Source organism: Coccinella septempunctata, chromosome 9 (assembly GCF_907165205.1).
Source record: "Coccinella septempunctata chromosome 9, icCocSept1.1, whole genome shotgun sequence".
Lineage (NCBI taxonomy): Eukaryota > Metazoa > Arthropoda > Insecta > Coleoptera > Coccinellidae > Coccinella > Coccinella septempunctata.
Genome location: NC_058197.1, coordinates 11642526 through 11665754, shown reverse-complemented (window position 1 = coordinate 11665754; position 23229 = coordinate 11642526). Strand labels below are relative to the sequence as shown.

Here is a 23229-nt window from a genome sequence, read left to right as displayed (position 1 = left end):
CATGACAAAAATCAGCGAAGAATTAAATGGCAATTCTTATACCTTTTCATGAATTTCCTTTCCTAAAATCTGAAAATGTTCTATAACTATCAGGCATTTAGCAACATAATTTTCTTCATTTAACGAACTACAGTTTTAATACCTTATTTTTTGGAAGAATCAGGCCCTTCCAATCAGAATATTTTTTCAATCCATTACCATCTGTAGAACGTACATGATCTTATATCATGTTCAATGTATGCCTCCATTATTTATGTTGTTTTTGTTGAGAAATTTTTCACTTCAAATGAAGAGATGTTTTTTCAGTTTAGGTTTTTCTGAAAATGTTTTTGATTGATTTATATCAATTTTTTATTCTAATTCCTCGTGTTTCACAGGAAAAAAACCTATGAAAATTTCAAAACAAATTGCCAAAATTAATTCCTATCAACATCTAATTGTAACCTTCATGAAATCCATTCACCAAGAAAAGAAATATTATCATTATTTTTCTATAATTTAACATTCACTATTGCGTATATGCTTACAAAATCTGCATATTTTCATGTGACATTTCCCTGGTTGTTACATAATATGGTTACACCACCTACCTGATTCAATTTGCGCGGGAAAATTCATAAATATTCAAATTATCAACATAAAAAACTAGCGTTGGCCAGAAGACGAAGTCGAATCATTCTAATTTTCGAAAAAGAATTCGTATACAATGTGGACCAACAGGTTTCGTTCGAAAATTTACTTTCTGACGCTTGAGCTCCAAAAACAAGAAATCTTCATCGAAAACTGTGATAATATTGTCCGGAAATTTTAGGAATTGTTGAACACGTAAAACTTCCATCGACAAAATGATTCTCTGAGTCGTCCAACATCCTAGACATGGTCTTATTACATTATGTTAATTCAGTCACAAATTACTCTGTGGGACTGATGAATATTTATTCAATTAGTGGTCATTGGTTCTGGTGAATTTAATCTGGTTTCTGTTGATGTACTTTGATCTCTTCTATCCGGGACGTAGAATTGATTTGAAAAGAAGATCGTGATGTAGGTGGAACAGATGGTAGGAAAAATTTCACAGTAAGTTTTATCTTATTTTCCCCAAAATGACACTAACATTCAAGCTATCAAAGCCGGAAGGCCTTGACCTGGAGTGTGAACAATCCCAATGCCAAGTCTGTATACTCTATCCTCAAAAGCATCCACTATCATCAAGAGGAATTGAAATGGAAAGATTTTCCTCTTGGGAAACTGTGATTGTTTCTAGAAAATAAATTATTCTTTATAAAGTATTGATGAACCTGATTATAAAAAGATAAGATCTTGTAAAACGATGGACAACTACTTATCTATAAAATTGTTATAATCTTTATCTACTTTCTTATGGATGGGTTTGACAATAGCAACCTTCAAAGCCTCAAAAAGTTATTCACAAGAAAATTCAACATTTTGTTAAAATTTTTTTCATACCCTTTTGTTTGCTAGTTTCTCAACGATTTCATGATTAACAAAAGCTGGTTTTGAGTAATTGAGCCAGTTGATTGCTGTGTTTTGGTTCTCTGGAATGGTGCCATTTTTACCAAGACTCGTTTGATGTTAATCAAACTCGATGCTGTATTGACAAAGAAATTATGCGCCTCATCTGCAATTTCAGGGAGTTAATTATATTGTTAAGAAGTATCTTCAGAATAACTAGCTGAATTCGTGACGCTACACATCTGTGGATATTGGGATATTTTGAAAAGAGTCAGAGTGTCCAATTCTCCGAATTGCACAGATATTTTTAAACATCAATTTACTCGTAAACGGCGAATTCTAGGTACGAGAAGTTTTTTGAATTTCATTCTCGTTTTTTCAATATTTTCTGAATAACCACTGATATATCTATGGGAGATGATTCCCCAACATAAGAGTCCTGTAGCGTTCCTCGAACAACTGAAGAACAGAAGAATCATCGCTTGGAAGACTGGACCTTATTGATAGACCCCCCCCCAGTCAAAAAAAAGATTTGGCTATTATTAGTTTGAGTATTGAAGGCATTTCTAACGACGAGGGTGATCCTCCACCAAGATGAGCAGAAGATTTTTGCATATAGATGATATCCCTCCCAGATCACTTGAAGCACAAGTTATGTACCTATGATTATTTATTTCTTTCTTCATTCATCATCAAGTTTTCGAATAAATTTTGATGATAATCACTTTTTTTCTCGTTTCCTGCCCTGAGAGGATAAAGAGATTTCTATGTCAATGAAAAAGAAGCCCTTCACTATTAAAAGCTTACTCTGTAAACAAATTTGTCATCAATACACTACTCACGAGGAGACAGGGTTTTTTTACTGAGGTTTTTCCCTAAGCTCTTGTATCATACTCTAAATTGTATGGTACCCCATTACACTAACCTATGCTAAAACTCATACATATGCTATATTGTGTGATAATCAAAAATGTATTGCTTACCTTCAAAATATATAGATATTTTACAAAACGTTCAAATATTCATTAGATAGCGTCCAACTCAGTTTCAAGAGTTGGGTTCTTTGACATTTTGGTATTTTCATGGTACGAAATGGTCATAATGAGAAAACTGGAAGACTTGGGTAATATCTTGTGTTCTAAAAAGATTCATCAAATAAATGAGAAACTATATTCCGAAATTCATTTCATTCGATAAAATTGTTTGTGAGATGGAACTTAAAATAACGTTTTTTGGGGTTTTTCTAAAGCCTGTATCTTTTAAACCGAGCCCATTCGGAAAAAATACTAAAGGAAGTGACCTCAAGAATCTACTGTTGAAATATTTGTAAGTACGAGTCAAAGCCTTTCATACAAAGCAGAAGTAGCAAATTTAGCTGATTTTTAAGGTGTGTACCTAAGGTGGTTTCTGTGATTCACCTTTATTGGGATTTTGTTGGTATTTTCTCATTAAGACAGGCTATATTGAAATGTTCCAGACAAGTTCGGTGAAAAAATTGAACTGATCTTTTAGTTTGTGTGTTTCCATTTTGTGGAGTTCCAAACATTCTTGATCTGATCTTCTATAAGTTGGATTTTGCTGCAGTTTTATCATGTATCTGTTTTATCTGTATTTTTAATATGCATTTTAATAGCGTCAATGCTGCTCATGGCATAATCTACCATACAGAATGCGATAACAATCTCTTCAACTCCACGTACGGTCAAGAAGAAAGTGAAAACGATCATTGACACCAGCATTTCTGCTTTCATGATGAAAGTTAAGAGGCAAGCCGAGACACGCATAGCATTTTTACAGGGGCAATGTCAAGATCGGACTCCATGAAATTACCGCTGATGGTTTTCATGATCATAATCGGGCATGAAGATTAACTTCCATTAGAAATCAACGAGAACCGAATTGTTGATCCGTGATGCTTATGGTACATTAAGTGCCGGTATAACGTTAAGTAACAGAGAGATGCTGATGATGTAGGTACTGTATATTTTCGGAGAAAAAGCGTAAAACGTTTGAGTCAGTGTTTAAAACTGTTAATAGGGAGTTTTATGACCTAAGCGAATCCTCAATTGTTGACCTAGGAATGACAATACCAAAAAACTATCTTCAAATTCAAATATTCCCCAGAACAATAATCAAATTATCGACCTGTCGAGATATGACTAGATTACTGTAAAAAAAGTACAACTATCCTGCAAAATTCCCAGATAGAAGTGAGTCACATCGAAGCAAGACTACGTCATTCGAATTCCACCGAATCTTCCCAAAAATCACCAGATGGACTTTAACGGATGTTCACCAGGTCCTGGAATCTTCTCCAACGAATATCAGCATGGCCTCGTGCAAAAAAATAAACTAATAAACAAGCTTGACGATCTGCATTCCTCAGTTAGATGTGAAAATAACCATGGGCGGCTCTACTACTCGGACAAATAGAATTTATTTGGTTTGTTCTATGTTCTATGAATCCTGGAAACAGAAACCTATTGAATCTGAAGAAAACTCTTTACGCCAATCTAAGATCTTTATTTCTCATCATTTATATATGATCTGAAACGGAAGCTTTTGCGAGCTTCTCCAAATTCATAAACAAGTTACCACCCATCTAGGTGCTGAAGTGGCCAAACACTCCTTGGTCTATTAGTTTCAGCAAGAAGTGAATTAATATGTCAATTAACCTAGCCTTTGGTATGTTCCAGGCTGATCAAACACAAGTGCACTTCATTAAACGTAAGCTAAAGTTTCATATGGCGTTTACCTCACAGAACTTACCCACTGGAACTCTTCGTCAAAGACCCAGAAGTACTGGAACAAGTGCTACAATGCCAGCAGGTCTTCGAGATGATACAAGCAATTCAATTACTAACTAATGTCTTAGTACTTCCGAGAACCATGAACTAAGTCTCAGAGATAGGTCGATGAAGTTATCAAAGGAGTAGTGTCACAATTTTACGCAGCGAATTTTTTTTTCTGGATCATAACGCACTACCTTATAGTCATAGAGGTCTCACCAGGTGATTTCTGGTGTTGAAAAGCAGGGTATTCCAAACCTAACATTTCCTCTAAGATCCCCTGGTTCAAATCAAATCGAGCTTGAAACCCTAATAGCACAACCAGATACGATACAAGAGCATCATATATTTTGCCAAATTTGGCAACAAATTCAGCATGATTTTCTGAAAAACTTATTGGGAAGTATGCAGAGAAGATAACTGAGCAGTAACTGATGCAAGTGAGAGTCACACTTAGTGTTGAGGATGAATAGAACTAGGAATATTTTAATTATTGTTAACTCTTTTTTTAAATGTTGTATTTTTGTTGCTGTGAATACATTTCTTTTTGTAATGTTATTAATTCAATTTAGACAATACTTACCATTTATTATTGCTGGATGCGTGCACGCCAATGGCTTAGAAACTGTCGAATTGTTATCAATTCGTGAAAAAACACCAGAACGTCGCCTTACGGGCGCCAGATTCTCCACAAGGTCGCCGGACGACCTTCTTTGTGTCTTTAGACGCCTCGTGGATGTCACCATATCTCAGAGTTCAAGCGATAAGTTCAAGATTGTTGGGTTCTTAGCAAGTACCGGGTTTAGTTTAGTTAGTTAGTTTAGTTGGGCGTTTAGCTTGCGCGGAAGTCTTTAAATTGCAGTTATATCCTTGCCTGGAGGCTGCTAATAAAAGGACTCCATATGGAGCAACACAGATTGTTAATATAGTAATAACTGATCAATTAATAAGTTTTCACTTTCTGTTTTTACGCCCATCAACATATTAACTATCTCCATTAATACCCGTGAAATATTCTGTAATAAACAACACCACCCTATAAGCCAAATATCTGACAGAAGAAATCGGACTAATAGCTTCTGAGTTTGAAACCTTTGGAGATATGATTTCCCTAACCGTCTGTATTGAACAAATATCCTTCTTTGGAAATAACACAATAATTATTGATAGTGGTAATCGAAGTGGACCTGTGGAACATCATCATATCAAAAAAAGAAGAGGTTCTACCTACAATCAACTTATATGATCGAACTTGTTTCTGTAGTAACCGTTAAGAAACGTTTCCTCAACGTATGATCAATAGAAGTAAGAAACATTACATCAACGTTGAATGCGAAACCATTCAATAACCTGCTAGGGTATTTGCCAATATGAAACTTGATCTCATCATGCTTCATCAACGTATATTCACTAGTAGTAAGAAACATAACATCAAAGTTGAATACAAGAAACCTTTCAACAATCTTTTAGGGTAACTGCCAACATGGTGTTCTGATCATTCTTCGTCCATGTATACTTACAGAAGTAAGAAAGATTACATCAAGGTTGAATAAGAAACCATTCAATAACCTTGTAAGGTATTTGCCAATATGAAACGTGAGCTCATCGTGTTTCATCAACGTTGATTCACTAGAAGTAAGAAACATTACATCAACGTTGAATACGAGAAACCATTCAACAGCATTCTATGGTAGCTACCAATATGGAACGTGTTCTCATCGTGCTTCATCAACGTTTATATTGACTATTAGTGAGAAACTTTACATAAACGTTGAATAAGAAAACATTCAATAACCTGCTAGGGTGTTTGACAATATGGAACATGTTTTCATCGTGTTTTATCAACGTTCATTCACTTGAAGTAGGAAACATTACATCAACGTTGATTAGGTACGAGAAACCATTCAATAACATTTTATGGTAGCTACCAATATGGCACGTGTTCTCATTATGCTTCAGCAACGTTTATATTCACTATTAGTAAGAAACAATACTTTTGAACATCGAATAAGAAACCATTCAATAACCCGCTAGGGTATTTGCCAATATGAAACGTGTTCTCATGGTGCTTCATCAACTTATATTCACCAACAGCAGGAAACATTACATCAAATGTGAATACTAAACTATTCAACCATTATAAAACTTATTTTGATCGTTTTTCATCATTGTATGTTCGAAATAAGTTAGAAAAATTACACATACGTTGAATATACGAGAAAGCATTCAACAGCCTATTAGGGTAGCTACCAGTATGAAGCGTGACTTTTTTTCACCGAAAAATCCATATCGAACCTCTCTGTCGAATAGGAGACGTTTTTAATTGCAGAATAAAGTCCTGTTCAAGATCCTGTATCAGTTTCACGTGTGCAGTTGGCAGAACTGTAGAGCGTAGGCGCCTGAATTCTTAATTTGGTGTTGTTTGGGTCCTGTCCGCTTAGTGGAAGTAAACTCGTTTCTACAAATAAATTATGTTTTACTAGCTTAAATGTTAAAGAGTTTGGAATGCCAGGAGAATTCTATGGATGAAACCGGCCTCTAAAAGTTTTTTAAGGTCGTGAACATCAAGGAGCATAGGTAAATCAGGAAAAAAGTGTAATAGGGGCAGATGTCCACATTAGAATTCAAGTTTTTAAGAGGTTCCACTGTGTTCTAATAATGAAAAGAAATTTAAATCTAACACCACTAGTGCCCACTTGGCTTGGGAAAAGAGTGAGAAGAAAACCTTTTTGCACAGCGATCTTACTTTTTCAGAAACATGCTGTTGTCCAGAGGAAGATCTTCTTATACAGCAAGGGCATATATTTTTCTAGAGTAGAGTTTCCTCTGATATCTACATCTTATTGGATTACACGCAATTTATCTTTAAATGTGCAGTATGTTTTACAGTAATGGTGAGGATGGTTCAGTCGACCCCTTACTAATGGGTTTTTTGAGTAATTCAGTCTAGTTACAAATGGTCTGAAAGTTTTAGTTTATTGGATTGAAGTCGTCAAGGCTTTCTGTGGTAATTCAATGCAAATTAAAGCTCCTCTTCACTGTCTGTGCGTGAATAAATGAGTTGATTGACTGACATGAAGAAGTTATCAAACAATATTGATACTTCTGTACAATACTTCAATTGAAATCAATTGGCCAGGTTCTTTGTTTAGTCTTTTTTTGCTGAAAGGGTTTTGTGCCAGTTGGCTGTTGGCTGTTGTCATGTTATTCAAAGTTTTGATGGTATTTTTTGTACTTTTTTTGATATCATCATCGATAAATGTTATAATTGAATCATTATGTGTGATTTAGTTGGATTTGTACCAAGACGTCTATTATCTAGCAAAGTTTTCGTCTTAAAGTGAATAACTCTCTGTAATTAGGGCCAATCTGAGTAACGAAAATACCCCCTTAAAAAAATATTGATTTGTTTATAGGATTTCTTTTCAAGATGACTCACCATTATGTCAAAAAGAAAGTACAAATGGGAAATCAAAATGCGAGATTCCGTTTGAAAAATATTCATGATTGCATAATGTAAAACTTTTCTTATAAATATGATGAGAAAAGTGTAAATGTAAATTGAAAAATCAAGCATAGGTAACTTCTTGTGATTTTTCTGACACCGATGTTCATACTGAATTGATCTCTCTATTTGCAGGTATGAGTATATTTTCTTCGTTCTTCACGTAGGTATTTTCATTTTGGTTAAGATAAATACAAATACAATGTACAGTATGATGTCATGCGCATTATGGTCCTGTCGAATAAAACCCACAATCATGAACTAGACATATTACCTTCAGGAAAGGAGAACAATTAGAGTTAATTTGGCGCTTCTTCATCGGAAAAACCACGCATCGAGCTCGATAATCATCTAACGTAAATATGGAAGGTGCTAATTATCTCGGAACGTGGACTTCTTGCTCAACTTCTAAAAATATAACACAACAACCACGCGCTACATCGTAATAGGCAAATCGATTTTTTTCAATGATGATTCAGTCATATCTTAATATTCTCTCGTTACAAATGGTATTGTGTATGAATGAACTTGCAAATGTACTGCTGGACTATCATAAAATCAGCAGCTTAGTCGTGATGGGAAATTCCATTAATTGAATCGATGTATTACCTAGTTTGGAGTTGACTTAGGTTAGCACTTCAGGTCAAATGCATCTTCTTCTGAGTGTACCTAACTGTTGAAGGTGCTGAGGGATTATAAGTTAGGGAAATCTGATCTGGTGGTGAAAAAGATCAGCTATTTATGAATATAATCATTTTGTTACATGCTGCCCATGATTCGGTTTTGGTTTGTGTGTTGAGTAACAGTTTATATATCATATTTTGTTTGAATTTCTTTTCTTTTTTCATTCTACTTTCAGATACCCTTCGATATTGGTTTTCTACAGTCCGTAATTGGTTCTTAATTAACGAATTAATGATTAATAAAAAACATTTGCAATACAATATCCACTTGTTTTATTATGGTATTTCTGTGTTATCATCCACGAGCAGGCTTTGATGATTTGAAAAACTGAGGTGAAGTGGCAAATCGTCTAATATTGGGTGATTTATTTGTCAAAACAATCTTCCGGACAGATTAAAGTCTGATTCTAATATCTTGTGGTAAGATATCGGATTTACAAAAACCACTTTAGGGAGATGACGCTACGCTCTGTGGTCAACTCATCAGTGACGACAAAATTCGAAAATCTGCCGTCCTATAAATTTCCTTTGTTATTCCGTCTTAACGAATGTTCGAATTTTATTGCTAATTTAAGCATCTTGACTCCTTAAGGTCACTGTTAATAGAGCAATATGAACAGATAACTATGTATATTATGTTTATATAAGCCAGAAGTCGGAGCCGATCGAACCATGAAAACCATAACAACGTAAACATATTGCGTTCTTCCACAAAATAAGAAGCTGTTCTCGATTAGGCTAATTAATTAATTCGCTTTGGAATATTCATTTATTATGAGACAGATCTATCTGAAATTGATTGGAAACAAATAGAACTCGCATTTCTATCGATCATCTCATCAATTATATTTCGATAACAGAAGAATATTGTTTGTTTCGTTGAATATTCGAAAGCGGTTAACAACAGATCAAGATACAAGATATTCCGTATTGCTAATAATGTGGAATTGACATATAACGCTCTGATTATCATTCCTTTCATTAATATTGAGTTTTAACATTTGAATTTAAACGAGCTTCTGTTGGTATACAGGGTGACCAACAAGGGGTGCGTACGTAGTCCATAATTTTTTTTCTATCCAAGCTATCGTCTTAATTTTTTGCAAACAAGAGGATCGGCTAAAAATATTTTCATATATACATGGTTATATAGTCTTTGACCAGTACAAATATTTTCAGAGTATATTCTTGATGTCGAAAAAAACACTTTTTTTCCTTAGCATTTTTTCCGAATCGGCTCGGTTTTAATGATACAGGCTGTTGAAAAAACATAAAAAAATTTTATTTTTAGTTCTATTTCGCAAATGGTTTTATCGGATGAAATGAATTTGGAAATAAAGTTTTCTATTTATTTAATGAATCTTTTTCAGAAACAACAAATCATCTAAGTCTTCCAGTTTTCTCTTTATGACCATAACGTACTATAAAAATATCGTAAATTCAAAGAATCCAACTCTTGAGACTAAGTTGGATGCTATCTGATGAATATTGTTTTGTAAAATAAAAGTATTCTTCATATTTTCCCATATGATGTGCCGTTTTCGAGTAATGTGATGTTCAAAAATGACAAATATCTGTGAAATTCGAAAAACTGGGTATTTTGACCGAATGCAACTCTTTTCAAGAGATCCACAGATGTGTAGTGTCACAGATTTAGCTGATTATTCTGAAGGTAATTTTGTTTTTCCAGGGGTGGCACAGCTCATTACTAAAACTTAAAATAGCTATATTTTTTTAAAGGGGCCTAATCGGAAAGAATGGTATAAGAAAAAAATGTTTCTTTCGACTTCAATAATCTAGTGTTTAAATATTTGTATGAGTCAAAGACTCACCCAGTATACAGGACGTCCGAAAATAAGACAGATAACATTAGTTCCTTTTTTTTCAAATGGCAACAGCATTTTCGTAACATTTTTTGCTTTGCTACTAAATTGTGCACGCAGTTTCATAGAGTTATCTGCTTTATTTTTTGACTTATACCCATTTATGTGTCTAATATTGGGTCCTGCAAGAACCTCAGAACAGTTCATAACTTCACAACCATTCAGCATAACTCAATCATCTTTTTTCCATTCGATTTTTTGAGTTGCAGCGCATGTTTTGACGTGGTATTTCACCACTGCAAAACAATTCTTAAGTTTTTTTCTGGCGATACAGGTTTTGTGAAGTATTTGTTGGGAAGTTTGCGAAATATCTATGTTTCTAAATGGAGAATCTGTATGGTTTTTGAGAAATCTAGAAGGACACTAGATTTGAAACATCTGAGAAATTATAAAAAAAAAAGGTTTCTGAAATTGTAACGGAAACAAGATAGTACCTACCTACATAACTCAAATAAAGTAATCTTTACATAAAATGAAAACAATTTTTGTCAGTAAATCATGTGAAAAAAATGTCGTGAACTATAGGTAATAAAAAAATACAGCTTTTCTCTCCCTGCCTATATTTTCGATTATTTAACGAAAAATTTGCATAGAACTACTCCAAAAATCGTCCTAGAACTTTCTTCAGCCGGTCTCCCAACGTGGAGTCGTCGAAGACGTCACCAAAACATTAGAGCAGAGGATTCCCCAGCGCCAACTCGATGCTGGAATGCGGATCATCGTGACGTCACTCCGCTCGAGTCGACTTCTATAAAACAACTGATCCGCTAGATATCCCAACAAACAAATACTGAACGTCGAAGTGAAACTTACTCAGAGCTTTCTATACAGAATTTTTTTCACAACAAACAACAACAAATAAAAGAAGTTCGAGATGGAGTCTATCGCCAAAGTTTTGTGTTTTTGTGCCTTTTTTGGACTGTTATCCGGATCCGCTATACCTATGTGGGAGTATCTGAGCAAACAAGAAAAGGTGAGCTGACCAAACCTTTTTTTTTAATACTTGATATGAATATGAACTCACTTTCACTCCCTCGGGCACTTGACAACTTTCATCCTTCTTAAATATTGTCTGTTAGCGTTCATTGACTTCATTAGTTTTATATTTATATTTGAAATTTTTCAGATGTCCTATCTATACTCTATGTTTGCGAATCAAGTCGAGGATTTCTGCGAATCATCGAATATGAAAAATTGCAATCACGAGCTTCTCAAATATGGTCTTGATAAACTCAAGGATATGTCAGAGGACCATCTTGATACCATGGACCCATATCAACGTGGAGCCAGTAACATAAGTAAGTGTTTCTTTTAGTTTAGATCGTTTTCACACCCTTTATAACATCCAAACACGAAAAACACTGTATATATTCGGAGATTTCAACGACAGGTCAAGGAGCCAACCTAACATACTCTGTCTAGACTGTTGTTGCAAAATATTTACGAGTCTATTGAACACATTAATAAAGTTACGAAAAATAAAACTATTACAATTCAGAACACATATACGATTACATATATACTTTTCCGATAAACTGATGGAATTTTATAGCATTTAAATTCAAATTTGTTTTGTAATTTTTTGATCAGTCTGCCGTTTTCGAAATCACGCGCAATTTAAATGGTGATTTCAATATTTTGTAAGCTTCTTAGTCTCATTTGTATTCGGCCATCTCTTTATTTGCCAGTTCATTCGATTTCAACATATTGAAGATGAAATATTAAGAAAGGAAGATCACACGCCTTAATATTATTTCATTGACTGAATGGCATAACTGACCAAGGTTTTTTTATTATATTAGAGGAGGTCCTATACAGGTGTTCATAAATTATTGCAATAAAATAGTTATCCAGTTCAAATTCACTCTGAGTTTTATGATATGCTAAAAAATCTCGTAGAGCTACCAATTTTTCCGTTGCAACTTTTTACTAGGTCTTTGAAAATAGTACCTAAACATTAACCACGTATAGTAATCCATTAAAAAGTTCATTCAATTAAGAAATCTTCCTATTGTCCCATGCAATTTTTTCATAAAACGCAAGATTTGGGGAAAAATGTGATTATTAAGTAGAATTTTTCACTAATCTAGAAATTCGTACAATCAAACACTTTTAGATAGTGATGAGAAAGTTTTGCAATTCAATGGGCTCCATAACTGTTTGAAAATTTTCAGAGAATTCAAATACGCGCTTAATTTTTAGTGGTTTCAAAGATGCCTCAATACAAAGTGTCATATCATAAAACTCTTGTGTACCAAATTCAGTGATTTACGTATGACCGAATGCTGGGATGAAAAGTAAAGACTATTTTTCAGGGGTAAAATTTAGAGGGCTGTAAATCCGAAAGAGGGGGCTTCCTATCAAAAATCAAAGATTTCTCCAAATTTTGTCTCGAGTATCTATGACCAAATTCTGTTTCATTAATTTCGAGACAACCTGTATAGATATATTATGCATTGATAAAAACTAGTTCTCTTAACGTGAAATTTACCTAGAAAATTCTGAATTTGTTCGAAATGATTTGGTGACATTTTGTGATCAAATGAAATTTTCTGTGGTCCATCGAATGTCATTAAGCTCATTTGTCTACGTTCAAAGGTTACCTAAGTGAAACTTTAGATCAAAATTTATTATTCGCGGAAATCTCAGAAAAATCACGTATTGGTAGAAATAATTTCATCAGATTTTGGTCATCTGGTCAACTTTTCGCAGAACCTCAGATCATTCGAAGATAACATCAAAATTTTGTGTGAGTTATGCGGATATCCTCATTCAGTCAATGTATTCTGACGAGATCAATATCAACCTTCAACTTTCCCACAGTCATGAATAATCCAAACCAATGGGAACACTGACATCATTGTGATTCAATAGAGTTGCCAGATTCAATTGACCCGTTTTATCGATTAGCTTTAAACGAAGGGCAACTCTCAAAAAATCATCAATGGAAACAATGGAATCTTCACCTCCCACACATACTTCATTGTTGCAATCGTTACGTTTCCTATGTTGACTGAAGGTTGATTGAGTCTAACCTCAAACTGTCAGTATCGAACAAGTCTTAGTCATCTCTTATAAATTTCCAACCTTCAATGACTTTCCTCTGTTATTATTTCCTATACTTGATGAGGACGGATGTTACTAGTTCAAGTAAAACTTGTTTTCTTTTCTTCGATTGTGGTCGGAAGATTCATCGTTAGACATATTGAAATGTCAAGTCTACTCATGATAATTAACATTGGGAATTTATACGAGGTATAGGAAGTGAAATCACTGAATTTATAGCCTTGTTAGCCGGTAAATGCCATTCGAGATAGGAACCAGACGTATATAAAGATTTTAAACGGTTGAACTTTCAACTAAACGTTCGTTTTCCTTTCCAGTCTGGGACTCTATGATGGAAGGTCACGAGATGGCTAGCACCACTCCGAAACCTCAAAAATCAGCCACAACCACCGCCAAACCGAACAGTTACGATGACCATTCCTTCGACGAAGAATTCGGAAATCAAGGTGAAGGATCTGCCAGGATTGACACCATATATCGTGTACCCCCTCCAAAGGGCTTCGTGTTCAAGGTATCAACTGGAAAACCGATCTACACCTACCCCCATAACTACCAATACATCACGAGGGTCAACAAGGGAAACGTTGCCAATCAATACACCACCACAACTAGAAGAACCTCCGGTATATATGAGGACTCTCCCTTAACTGGACCTATGGAGGTCAGGGTGTATTTAGATGGAACCCCTGTTCGTGATTCCCAGAAACAACAACTGCCACAAGACGAAGACTTGAGGCAGTACCAATTGTCCAAAGTCAAAATACCGAATCTGTAAGGACGGACCAAGGGTACTGACCTCATCAACTTGATAAACAGATGATGGTCTCTGTTGACATTTCGACGACGTTTGTGATATTCCTTGTTGTATATATTTATTTTATTTGTGTGCCAGTTGCTGCGTGAGAGAGTATGTGATCCTAATTTATATCAAAAGATATTATTTATATTTATGTAATTTAATTTATGGAGAATCACATTCATGGTGGTTTTTAATACTACATCCAGTTATTATGGATGGTTCCTGAGCTATATGAAGATAGTGACAATAAATGTTTTCTTCTTAATAAGTGTTTTCATTGGAAATCATTCGATTTTTGTTATTAAGCATATCATACAGTTTTTTGCATTGTTTGAAAGAAGCAGCGTTTGAATAATTGACTAAGCTCCTTCTGCATTTTTTATAAACTCTAACGGTCGTAGACGTTAAAAATATTTGTTGAAAGTTTTATAGGGCCAAACATGTTTAGGTATATTAAAAAAAACGAGCGATATTTTTCAAGGAAGAAGATCTTACCAAGAATAAAATGACTCATTGATAAAGAAGAAATAAAAAAAGGTGAGAAATTCGTGAAATATCGCAAAAATTCAAACATCAAAATATAAAAATGTACCATTTGATCTCAGACTCCCTAGTTAGATTTCTAAATTGAATGTTAGAATTCTGACTTGCAAGTAAAAATTTCAATATCTAACTCAGAATTTTGAATTGCAATTCAGTCTGTCATATCAGGGTAATTCTAACTTGTATCTTCGAGTTCTGTCTTTTATCTCATTCTAACTTGTAAATCAGAATTCTTTTTTTTCTCAGAAATCTGAATTGTACACCTCAGAACTCAGATTTGTATCTTAGCTTTTCAGAATTGAGTGTTTCAAGAAAACAAAATTTTTGGGTAGCACATCAACGCTATAGTATCAAATGCCTGCTATATTTAGAAAAAATCGAAAATACCTATGTAGTAATAATGAAAACTGCAATTTAATGATTGACTAGAACTCACTATTTGAAGTTTTCCACGTATGAATTGAAGGGGTTAAAATATTCATTTTGACTGTCTATGAGATTGTTAATGCCACCCAAAGAATATTATTATATTGTGGCAATCAAGCTGTAGTATTTGAATAAATTGGGATAATTGAAAAGTGGATGGATTGAATGATTAGGTGCTCTACATATTACACCGTTGATTAATTGACATTTTGATTGGTCTCTCAACTTGTTCGTAATGAGTAGAATAATAATAATTCATTTCACTTCATGTAACTGGTTTCGTAAGTTAAAGATGAAATCGTTGAAAATATTTCTGAAATACTGGAATATTTCTCCTTTTTATCCCAGAATTAAATTCAACAAAACTCAAGAACATTATTATTACGAATTTAGTAGGACCAGAAGATTTGTTTATACCATCACGTTCTTCAGTGAAATTTTGATAACTGCGAAGTATGGCAGTTATTTGCAAGATTTGAATCACCTTATCATAAAATTTTATGGTCTGTTATTCATAATGAGTACCTACATCTCCCTTTTTATCTTCTACATTTCCCAGCAGCAAATTGGTGGATTCATAACATGCATGTCAAATTGTTCGAAAGAAGTGGAGAAAAATGAAATGCTGCTAGTTGAAAGAGGCAGATATAATTTAACCTTCAAATTTATATTGATTCAAGGGATTGTATGCTCTTTTCAATGGATTTGCTTCGTCTTCGTAATGTTCGAAAAAATTGTCTTTTTCAATGTACATCAGTTGTCTGTTATCTTCCCTCGTGTTCTAATAAATTTCCAAGGCATTATTTTTCGCCTTTATTGGGTTGATATCGGTTGTGAGCTCTCAGCAAATTTAGCTATAGCTGCAGCTACGAGGAAAGAGGCCGAAGGACTAAGAAAATTGCAGGAAATGTACAGCAAAATGGTTGCTTCCATTGGAAGATTTTATGAGATATTCATATGGTCATTCATAATGAGTACTATCCACATCACTTACCATCTACTGATATCCTGTTTCTACAGTATGATGAGGTATGAACAGTACAAAAGTCTTGCATTCAACTGCATGTGTTTTCTCAGCATAATCAGCAACTTGGTGACGATTTACTGCACAACACGGAATGGGCATGTCATTAATCAAAACGTAAGTTAAATTTATGTGTTGAATATGCGTGATACAAACAAAATAGTGCAGATTATAGCATCTGTTCGAAGATAATGCCCGAAAACTTAGCAGAATTTCAAATCAAGTTTCACGCTAATATTTATTACGACGTAGTTAGGAATCAAGAAATCTCAAGTATTTTACCCTCTTTGATTTAAGTGAGAATAGTTTAAATATCGGTCTGAAGATATATATGGAGCTGTTAGCTTCTACGAAACCGGACACCTTAGTCAATAACTATTAGAAAGAAGAATATTAGTTTCATTCCAGAAATTCTTTAGCTTCCTTCTTGGACAATAATTTGTTATAAACAGTGTTTCTTTTTACCTACTCTTAAAATATATGTACATGTCAAAGACCCTTCTATATTTGGAAAAATTGACAGTAGTAAGAATTAAAATTACTCCTATTCATCCTATCAAACACTGAAGATAAAAAAAAAACGAGAGTTATTCTTCAAAGGAGAAGTTGTTCCAAAAATAAAATGATTTCATTAAAAAATAGAGACCCCCTGTCAAAAGCAAGATTGGGAATATTATTAGTCTCAGTAGATACTGAAGGGATTTCTGACGACGATAGTGATCCGTCACCAAAATCAGCAGAAGATTTGTGACAAATTGCAATATTGGAGAACAAGTTAACATGTAGGCTGACACATATATGGCGCTACTACTGATAGATGCATATGATTTTTAGTTAGCCCTAACCTTCGAAATACACGTGTATGAATTTTCCAGCTGTCATACTATTATTTTGTGAGTTATAGCATTGTGAGTGGAACAACTTTTGTTAGTTTGAAAAAAAAATGAATCAAAAAGAATATCGTGTCTTAACAAAGCACTGCGTTGTGGCGAAAAAAAAATACTGTTTAAGCCAAGGTTTGGCTTGATGACCATTCTACTATCAAAAAAAGGATTTTTTACTATTCTATAGCCTATGAACTTTTCAGCCCAACATGTATCTCAGAATTCTGTCTTTCATCTAAGAATTCTAACTTGTAATCTTTTTCGTCTGATTTGTGTATCAAAATTCGGAATTTCCAGAAGTGAGCGTTTAACAAAAAAACAAAATCTTGAGAACCCCTCAAACTCTACGTAGCAATTGCCTGCTTTATTTCGAAAAAATGGAAAAATATAGTAATAATGAAAGCTGTATTCTAATGATTGACTAGACCTCACACGAACTTTTCCAAACATGAATTTAAGGGGTTGAAAATATTCCTTTTGACTTTCTATTGGACTGTCAATACCACACACAGATAATAGAGAAGAAATGGCTCTCATATAATATGATGATTGTGACAATCAACTTCAGACTTTGAATAAATTGGGATAATTGAAAAGTGATGGATTGAATGAGTAGGTGCTCTACATATTACACCGTTGATTAATTGATATTATTATTGGTCTCCTAACTTGTTCATAATAGTGGAATAATAATAGTGCAATAACAATCCATTTCACTACCTGTAACATTTTACGTGAGTTGAAAGATGCAAACGTTTGAAAAATTCCTGAAATACTGGAATATTTCTCCTTTTTATCCCAGAATAAAATTCAACAAAACTCAAGATCATTATTATTACGAATTTGGTAGGACTAGAAGATTCGTTTATATCATCGCGTTCTTCAGTGAAATTTTGATAACTGCAAAGTATGACAGTTACTTGCAAGATTTGAATCACCTAATCATAAAATTTTATGGTTTGCTATTCATAATGAGTAGCTACATCTCTCTTTTTATCTTCTACATTTCCCAGAAGCAAATTGGTGAATTCATGACATGCATGACAAATTGTTCGAAGGAATTGGGAAAAAATGAAATGCTGATAGTGGAAAGAGGGAAATATAGTTTCACATTCAAATTTACATTGATTCAAGGGGTTTTATGCTTTTTTCAATGGATCTCCTTCATCTTCGAAATGATCGAAAAAATGGTCTTTTTAAATGTAAACCAGTTGTTTGTTATCTTCCCTTGTACTTTTATAAATTTCCAAGGCATTGTTTCTCGTCTTCATGGGGCAGATATCGGTTGTCAGCTGTCAGCAAATTTAGCTATAGCTGCAGGTACAATGAAAGATGCCGAAGGACTAAAAAAATTGCAGGAAATGTACAGCAAAATGGTTGCTTCCATTGGAAGATTTTATGAGATATTCATATGGTCATTTATAATGAATACTTTCCACATCTCTTACCATATACTGATATCCTGTTTCTACAGTATAATGAGATATGAACAGTACAAAAGTCTCGCATTCTACAGCATGTTTATTCTCAGCATAATCGGCAACTCAGTAACGATGTACTGCACAACGTGGAATGGACATATCATTAATCAAAATGTAAGTTTTTTATGTGTTGAATATTCAAAAAAATAATGCGGATAATAAAGTCTTCCTCCGTTAATTCCCGAAAATTTCAAGTGTTTTTTCACTAAATATCACCACTTCGTGTTGAATAATTGCAGAATCTCCTGGACATAATATATGTCAGGTGCTACTTGAGGCTTCAGAATCCTGTGAGGTAGCCAGTGTGAGGAGGTGTAGAATATTCTGAGCTAAGAAACAGATATTTTTTAGATCTCGCAGCATTCAAGCTTTAAGTTTTTCTTCCTGCTCCTGTAACTCTTTCTGAGATCTTTGTTTCCTGCAACACGACCAGCTGGTCTCTCTTAAAGCTAGGACTTCAGACTCAAGATGATTCTTCATATATAACTGTTCCATTGAGTTTTCTTCGGACTAACTTTCCATCCTTCGTTTTTTCCTGGAGCATTTCGATGATGAGGGGCACTTGATTCGAGAGATCCATGCTCTATGATTTCCAATTTTTTCATTACCTGCGTCTTCTAGAGTTCTCGAGATCCCCTCAGTAGACAATGAAATTTGCCCACTCATTATATTATCTCTCGGAAATTGGCATGAGTAAATAAATCGGGAATCTCTAAGTTGGAATGAATTCGTTAAATTAAACACAGCTTCTTTGTGGTAGATATGGCCCGAATAGTGTTATTTTGAACTGCGCTCTTTGAAGAAAATGTTACACTGCTTGTCCCAAAGTTGAGGTATCTATTACAAGTTATTGTTCATTTTCTTGAAACGAAATCCTAATTTTTTTGAACATTTTTAAAGCAATCCAAAAAATATCAACTTATTCGATAATGAAGGAATCTCATTCAACTTAATGAAATAATTCTGGCAGTTTCAAAATGAAAATCAAATTTGAATGTCTTCTGTGGAGTGAGCACCTAAAAAATTCACTAAAAGTGAGTAAGCTCTCAAGAAAATTAAGCTGTTTCATTTGTTCGATTTTTTCCAGACTTTCTTTCATTAACAAATTGAAACAAATATTTTCTCTGGCTACACCACATGCTGTAGTTGTTTATCGTAAAATTCAAATATTTATACCGTCACATTGAGTCGAATACGTCTTAATTCCATTGAATGTTCTTTCCAGTCACTGTTGAAATGGAACCTTTGCATCGTTTCTTGACATTCTGGAATTATTCACCTCTTTACCCTAAAATCTTTTATATCGAATCCGAAGGAAAGTTTGCTTACGAGGTGACTAAAAAAAGAGTATGCTTCTATATTATCACTTCTATAATACAGTTTCTTACCGTTATATTGTTTAATTGGTACTACTTAGATGTCACCCATCACCTCATAAGGTTTTTTGGTGCATCAACGATCCTGAACACATACGTTTCAGTCTTTACATTTTATGCGTTCAGGAAGAACATAGGTGACCTCTTCACGGCCATGAAAAACTTAGGTGAAGATTTCGTACAGAATGGTCTAGTGGTGGTTCACAAAAAGTACAATTTTACAGTTAGATACCTGATAGTGCAGAACCTGCTCATGATGGCCTATTCTATTTTTCTCGCATTGCTGGCGTTCGAAAAGGATAATACGTATTTTTTCTACCAAATTTTCGTTATTTTTCCTTGTACCCTTCTCAGCAATCAATGTAACGTATGCCGAATATTCATTCTATCGAATAGCAGAGAACTGTTGGACACGCTGTTAACATCTATTTATCAGGTGAAGACTTCAGATGAACTAGCGACACTTCAGAAAATATTCTTCAGCTATGTGTCTTTGAGAAGGCAGTACTTTGAAATATTCTCTTCGTCACTGGTGGTCACCATCATCCATACTTCCTATCATCTTCTCGTTTATCTTTTCTATGATATGGTGACACAAATCGATGAATACGATGAAAATTTCAATAACTTAAGAGTGCTCAGCATTACTTCTCATTTGATAGCTGTTACAAGCTTAATTTTCATCAATGATACCATCGAAAAAAATGTGAGTACCTTTGGTGACGATACTTCCGAAAATGACAGTAGATTTTTGAGGTCAAAAGAAATACTTTTTTCCTTCAACATTTCTTTCGAATCAGCTCGGTTTGAAAGATAGAGGCTGTTGAAAACCATAACAAAATTTTATTTGTGGTTCTATCTCACGAAATGGAATGAATATGAATTTCGGAATATAGTTTTTCATTTATTCGATGAATCTTTGAACACAAGATTTCACTCACATTTCTACCTTTACTTTGACCTTTACGTAACATAAAAATACAAAAAATTCAAAGAACCCAACTCTTGGAACTAAGTTGGACACTATCCAATAAATATTTTTACGTTTTGAGAAATAAAAGCCTTCCTCATATTTTCTCGTATAACGCGCCGTTTTCAAGTAATTTGATGTTCAAAAATTAAAAAGTATCTGTGAAATATGAAAAATTGGGTACTTTGGCTGAATACAACTTTGTTTAAAAGATCCACAGATGTGTAGTGTCACAGATTTAGCTAGATATTCTGAAGATAATTTTGTTTTTAGAGATGTGGCAGAGCTCATTTGGAAAACTTAAAATGGCTATATCTTTTTATCAAGGCCGAATCGAAAAAAATTTAAAAAAAAGTGCGTCTCTTGACTTCAAGAATCTACTGTTAAAATATTTCTACGAGTCAAAGACACATTTGTACATATTCAGAGTTCCCAAGTATCTACTTTACGCTGTAATATTTTCTTCCCTAAGAATATAATCATTAGAATATTTTATATTTCAGTGTAAAAAGGCAGTTGAAGCAATTCACGATATCCAGTTGAGGATAGGAAGGAAAAACTTGCCATATAAAAGTGTAAGTATTGAGTTTCAGATTGTGCCTGTATATTCTGGAGGTAAAATTTACTCCGATGAGGTCTGTGCGTAGTTACCGCACCAATACGGTTATAGAAAATTATCTCTAAGGCCCGTTTGCACCAATACCCCTTAAAACGAGAACTTAACTGAGTGTCGTTTAAAGTTAATGGACGCTTAATTTATTCCCAGTTGCACGACTGTGGCTTAACAGAATCTTAAGTAAGGGGCCCTCAAGTTTTCATATCTAGTGATATTACGGTTTTTTATTTTGGTGCAACTTCATCCTAGTCCAATAAAGCTATTTCATTGGTTGGCCGGTTGCCGATGATCGTTGTCTTCATTAACCTAACTTTATTGTCCTGTCAGTCACTGTCAAGGATATTATTATAATATTATCAAAGAGTAACAACATTTTTTTTGTTGAATTAGCATTAATATTGATAATGATAATGATTGTCAAATAAAAGTTACCTAAGTTTATATAAGTAAAACACTTTCTTTGTAAGGTCTTGTGTGAATTTGTTTTACTAATGTTGAAGAGGAACGTGAAGAAAATGTCCTTATTGGCCTTGTTAGTACGAATACGGTGAATGATTGCCAAGTAAGTGGTGGTAATTTACGAAGGGTACTCAACTTCTCAACAGAAGAAAAGAGTTTGTTGCTAACTATAGTATGATTTGTGACACCAAATTGAAAATTAAAAAAGACTCATGGCATTACAATGGAGGCAAAAGAAAAGGCTTGGTATTCAGTTATGAATTCATTCAACTTTCAAAATCCATAAAAAATGGGAAGTTCTGCAGTCAGTTCAACAAATTATTTTAGGTTAGAATCCCGCCCTAAGTGGTCATTACAATGGCTTTAGCCATTTAAATGTCACTTAGTTAAGGGTTCATTTTGAGGGACAGTTAACACTAAGTGCGTTTGGTGAAAACGGGTCTAAATGTGATAGCTACATAATTCGAAAGAGCAACTGTATATTATACTTTTTCAGATGGAGCTGTTTCTCCTCAATTCCAAATTGAATGATCTGAAAGTATGTGGTTTCTTTCCTTTAGACTGGACCCTCATATATTCCGTGAGTTGATGTAAAAGGAATTATTGTTGGTTCGGGTAAAAAACAATTTGTTTTTCAGATGGTGGCCGGCATATCTACTTACATAGTGTATTTGATTCAATTCAGGGAGGTAGAAATGCAGAAAAATGGTGTTTCGAACTAAAGTAGACCATTCAAGCTATAGTTGGATGTTAGTTCTATGCAAACTTATTAGTCTTAAGCAGTAGGTTTGTACAGGAAATTAGAAAAATAAATTATATCCACCATCGATGCATAAAGCAATCCTACCTAGCATAATGAAATTCATAAATAATTTATGATTAATGAAACCCTATCCATCGTCTATAAACAGTCATTATATAATCACTTGTAACTTATAGATCATTATTCACTTGTCTAACTTCATGGTCAGAATCATAGTGCTGAGATATTAATAATAATAATAACAATTTTATTCTCTGATAAAGCTCTGATAAAAGCTATCAATACCTACGCTTGCTCGGCTCTGAGCTACTCATTCGGTATCATCTCTTGGACCACCACCGATTTAGCAGCCTTACAGAGAAAAATAAGGACGATGCTGACTAAACACAATAAACATCACCCCAAAAGCTCAATAGAACGGACCGAGCTGCCACGACATCTTGGGGGTAGAGGAATTGTTGATTTGTCCAACCGTATGACCCAGGAAAT

At 34.1% G+C, this 23229-nt stretch overlaps 2 protein-coding genes across 4 annotated transcripts; both read left to right on the top strand.

Moving 5' to 3' along the window:
- The first annotated feature begins 566 nt into the window (after positions 1-566).
- Positions 567-22792, top strand: LOC123320771. Of its 3 annotated transcripts, none has more exons than XM_044908196.1 (4): positions 567-1060; positions 21406-21477; positions 22474-22557; positions 22616-22792. In XM_044908196.1, the coding sequence occupies exons 1-4, from the start codon at positions 1058-1060 to the stop codon at positions 22697-22699; spliced, it is 243 nt and encodes an 80-aa protein (XP_044764131.1). In that variant the 5' UTR covers positions 567-1057; the 3' UTR covers positions 22700-22792. The 3 variants fall into 3 exon arrangements, 2 of the variants coding, with proteins under 2 accessions (XP_044764131.1, XP_044764130.1); XR_006538797.1 differs by having other exon boundaries at positions 567-1077; XM_044908195.1 differs by lacking the exon at positions 567-1060 and adding an exon at positions 16215-16308.
- Positions 11096-14463, top strand: LOC123320770 (rhythmically expressed gene 5 protein). Its single transcript, XM_044908194.1, has 3 exons — positions 11096-11306; positions 11460-11631; positions 13717-14463. The coding sequence occupies exons 1-3, from the start codon at positions 11208-11210 to the stop codon at positions 14172-14174; spliced, it is 729 nt and encodes a 242-aa protein (XP_044764129.1). The 5' UTR covers positions 11096-11207; the 3' UTR covers positions 14175-14463.
- Positions 22793-23229: the final 437 nt, after the last annotated feature.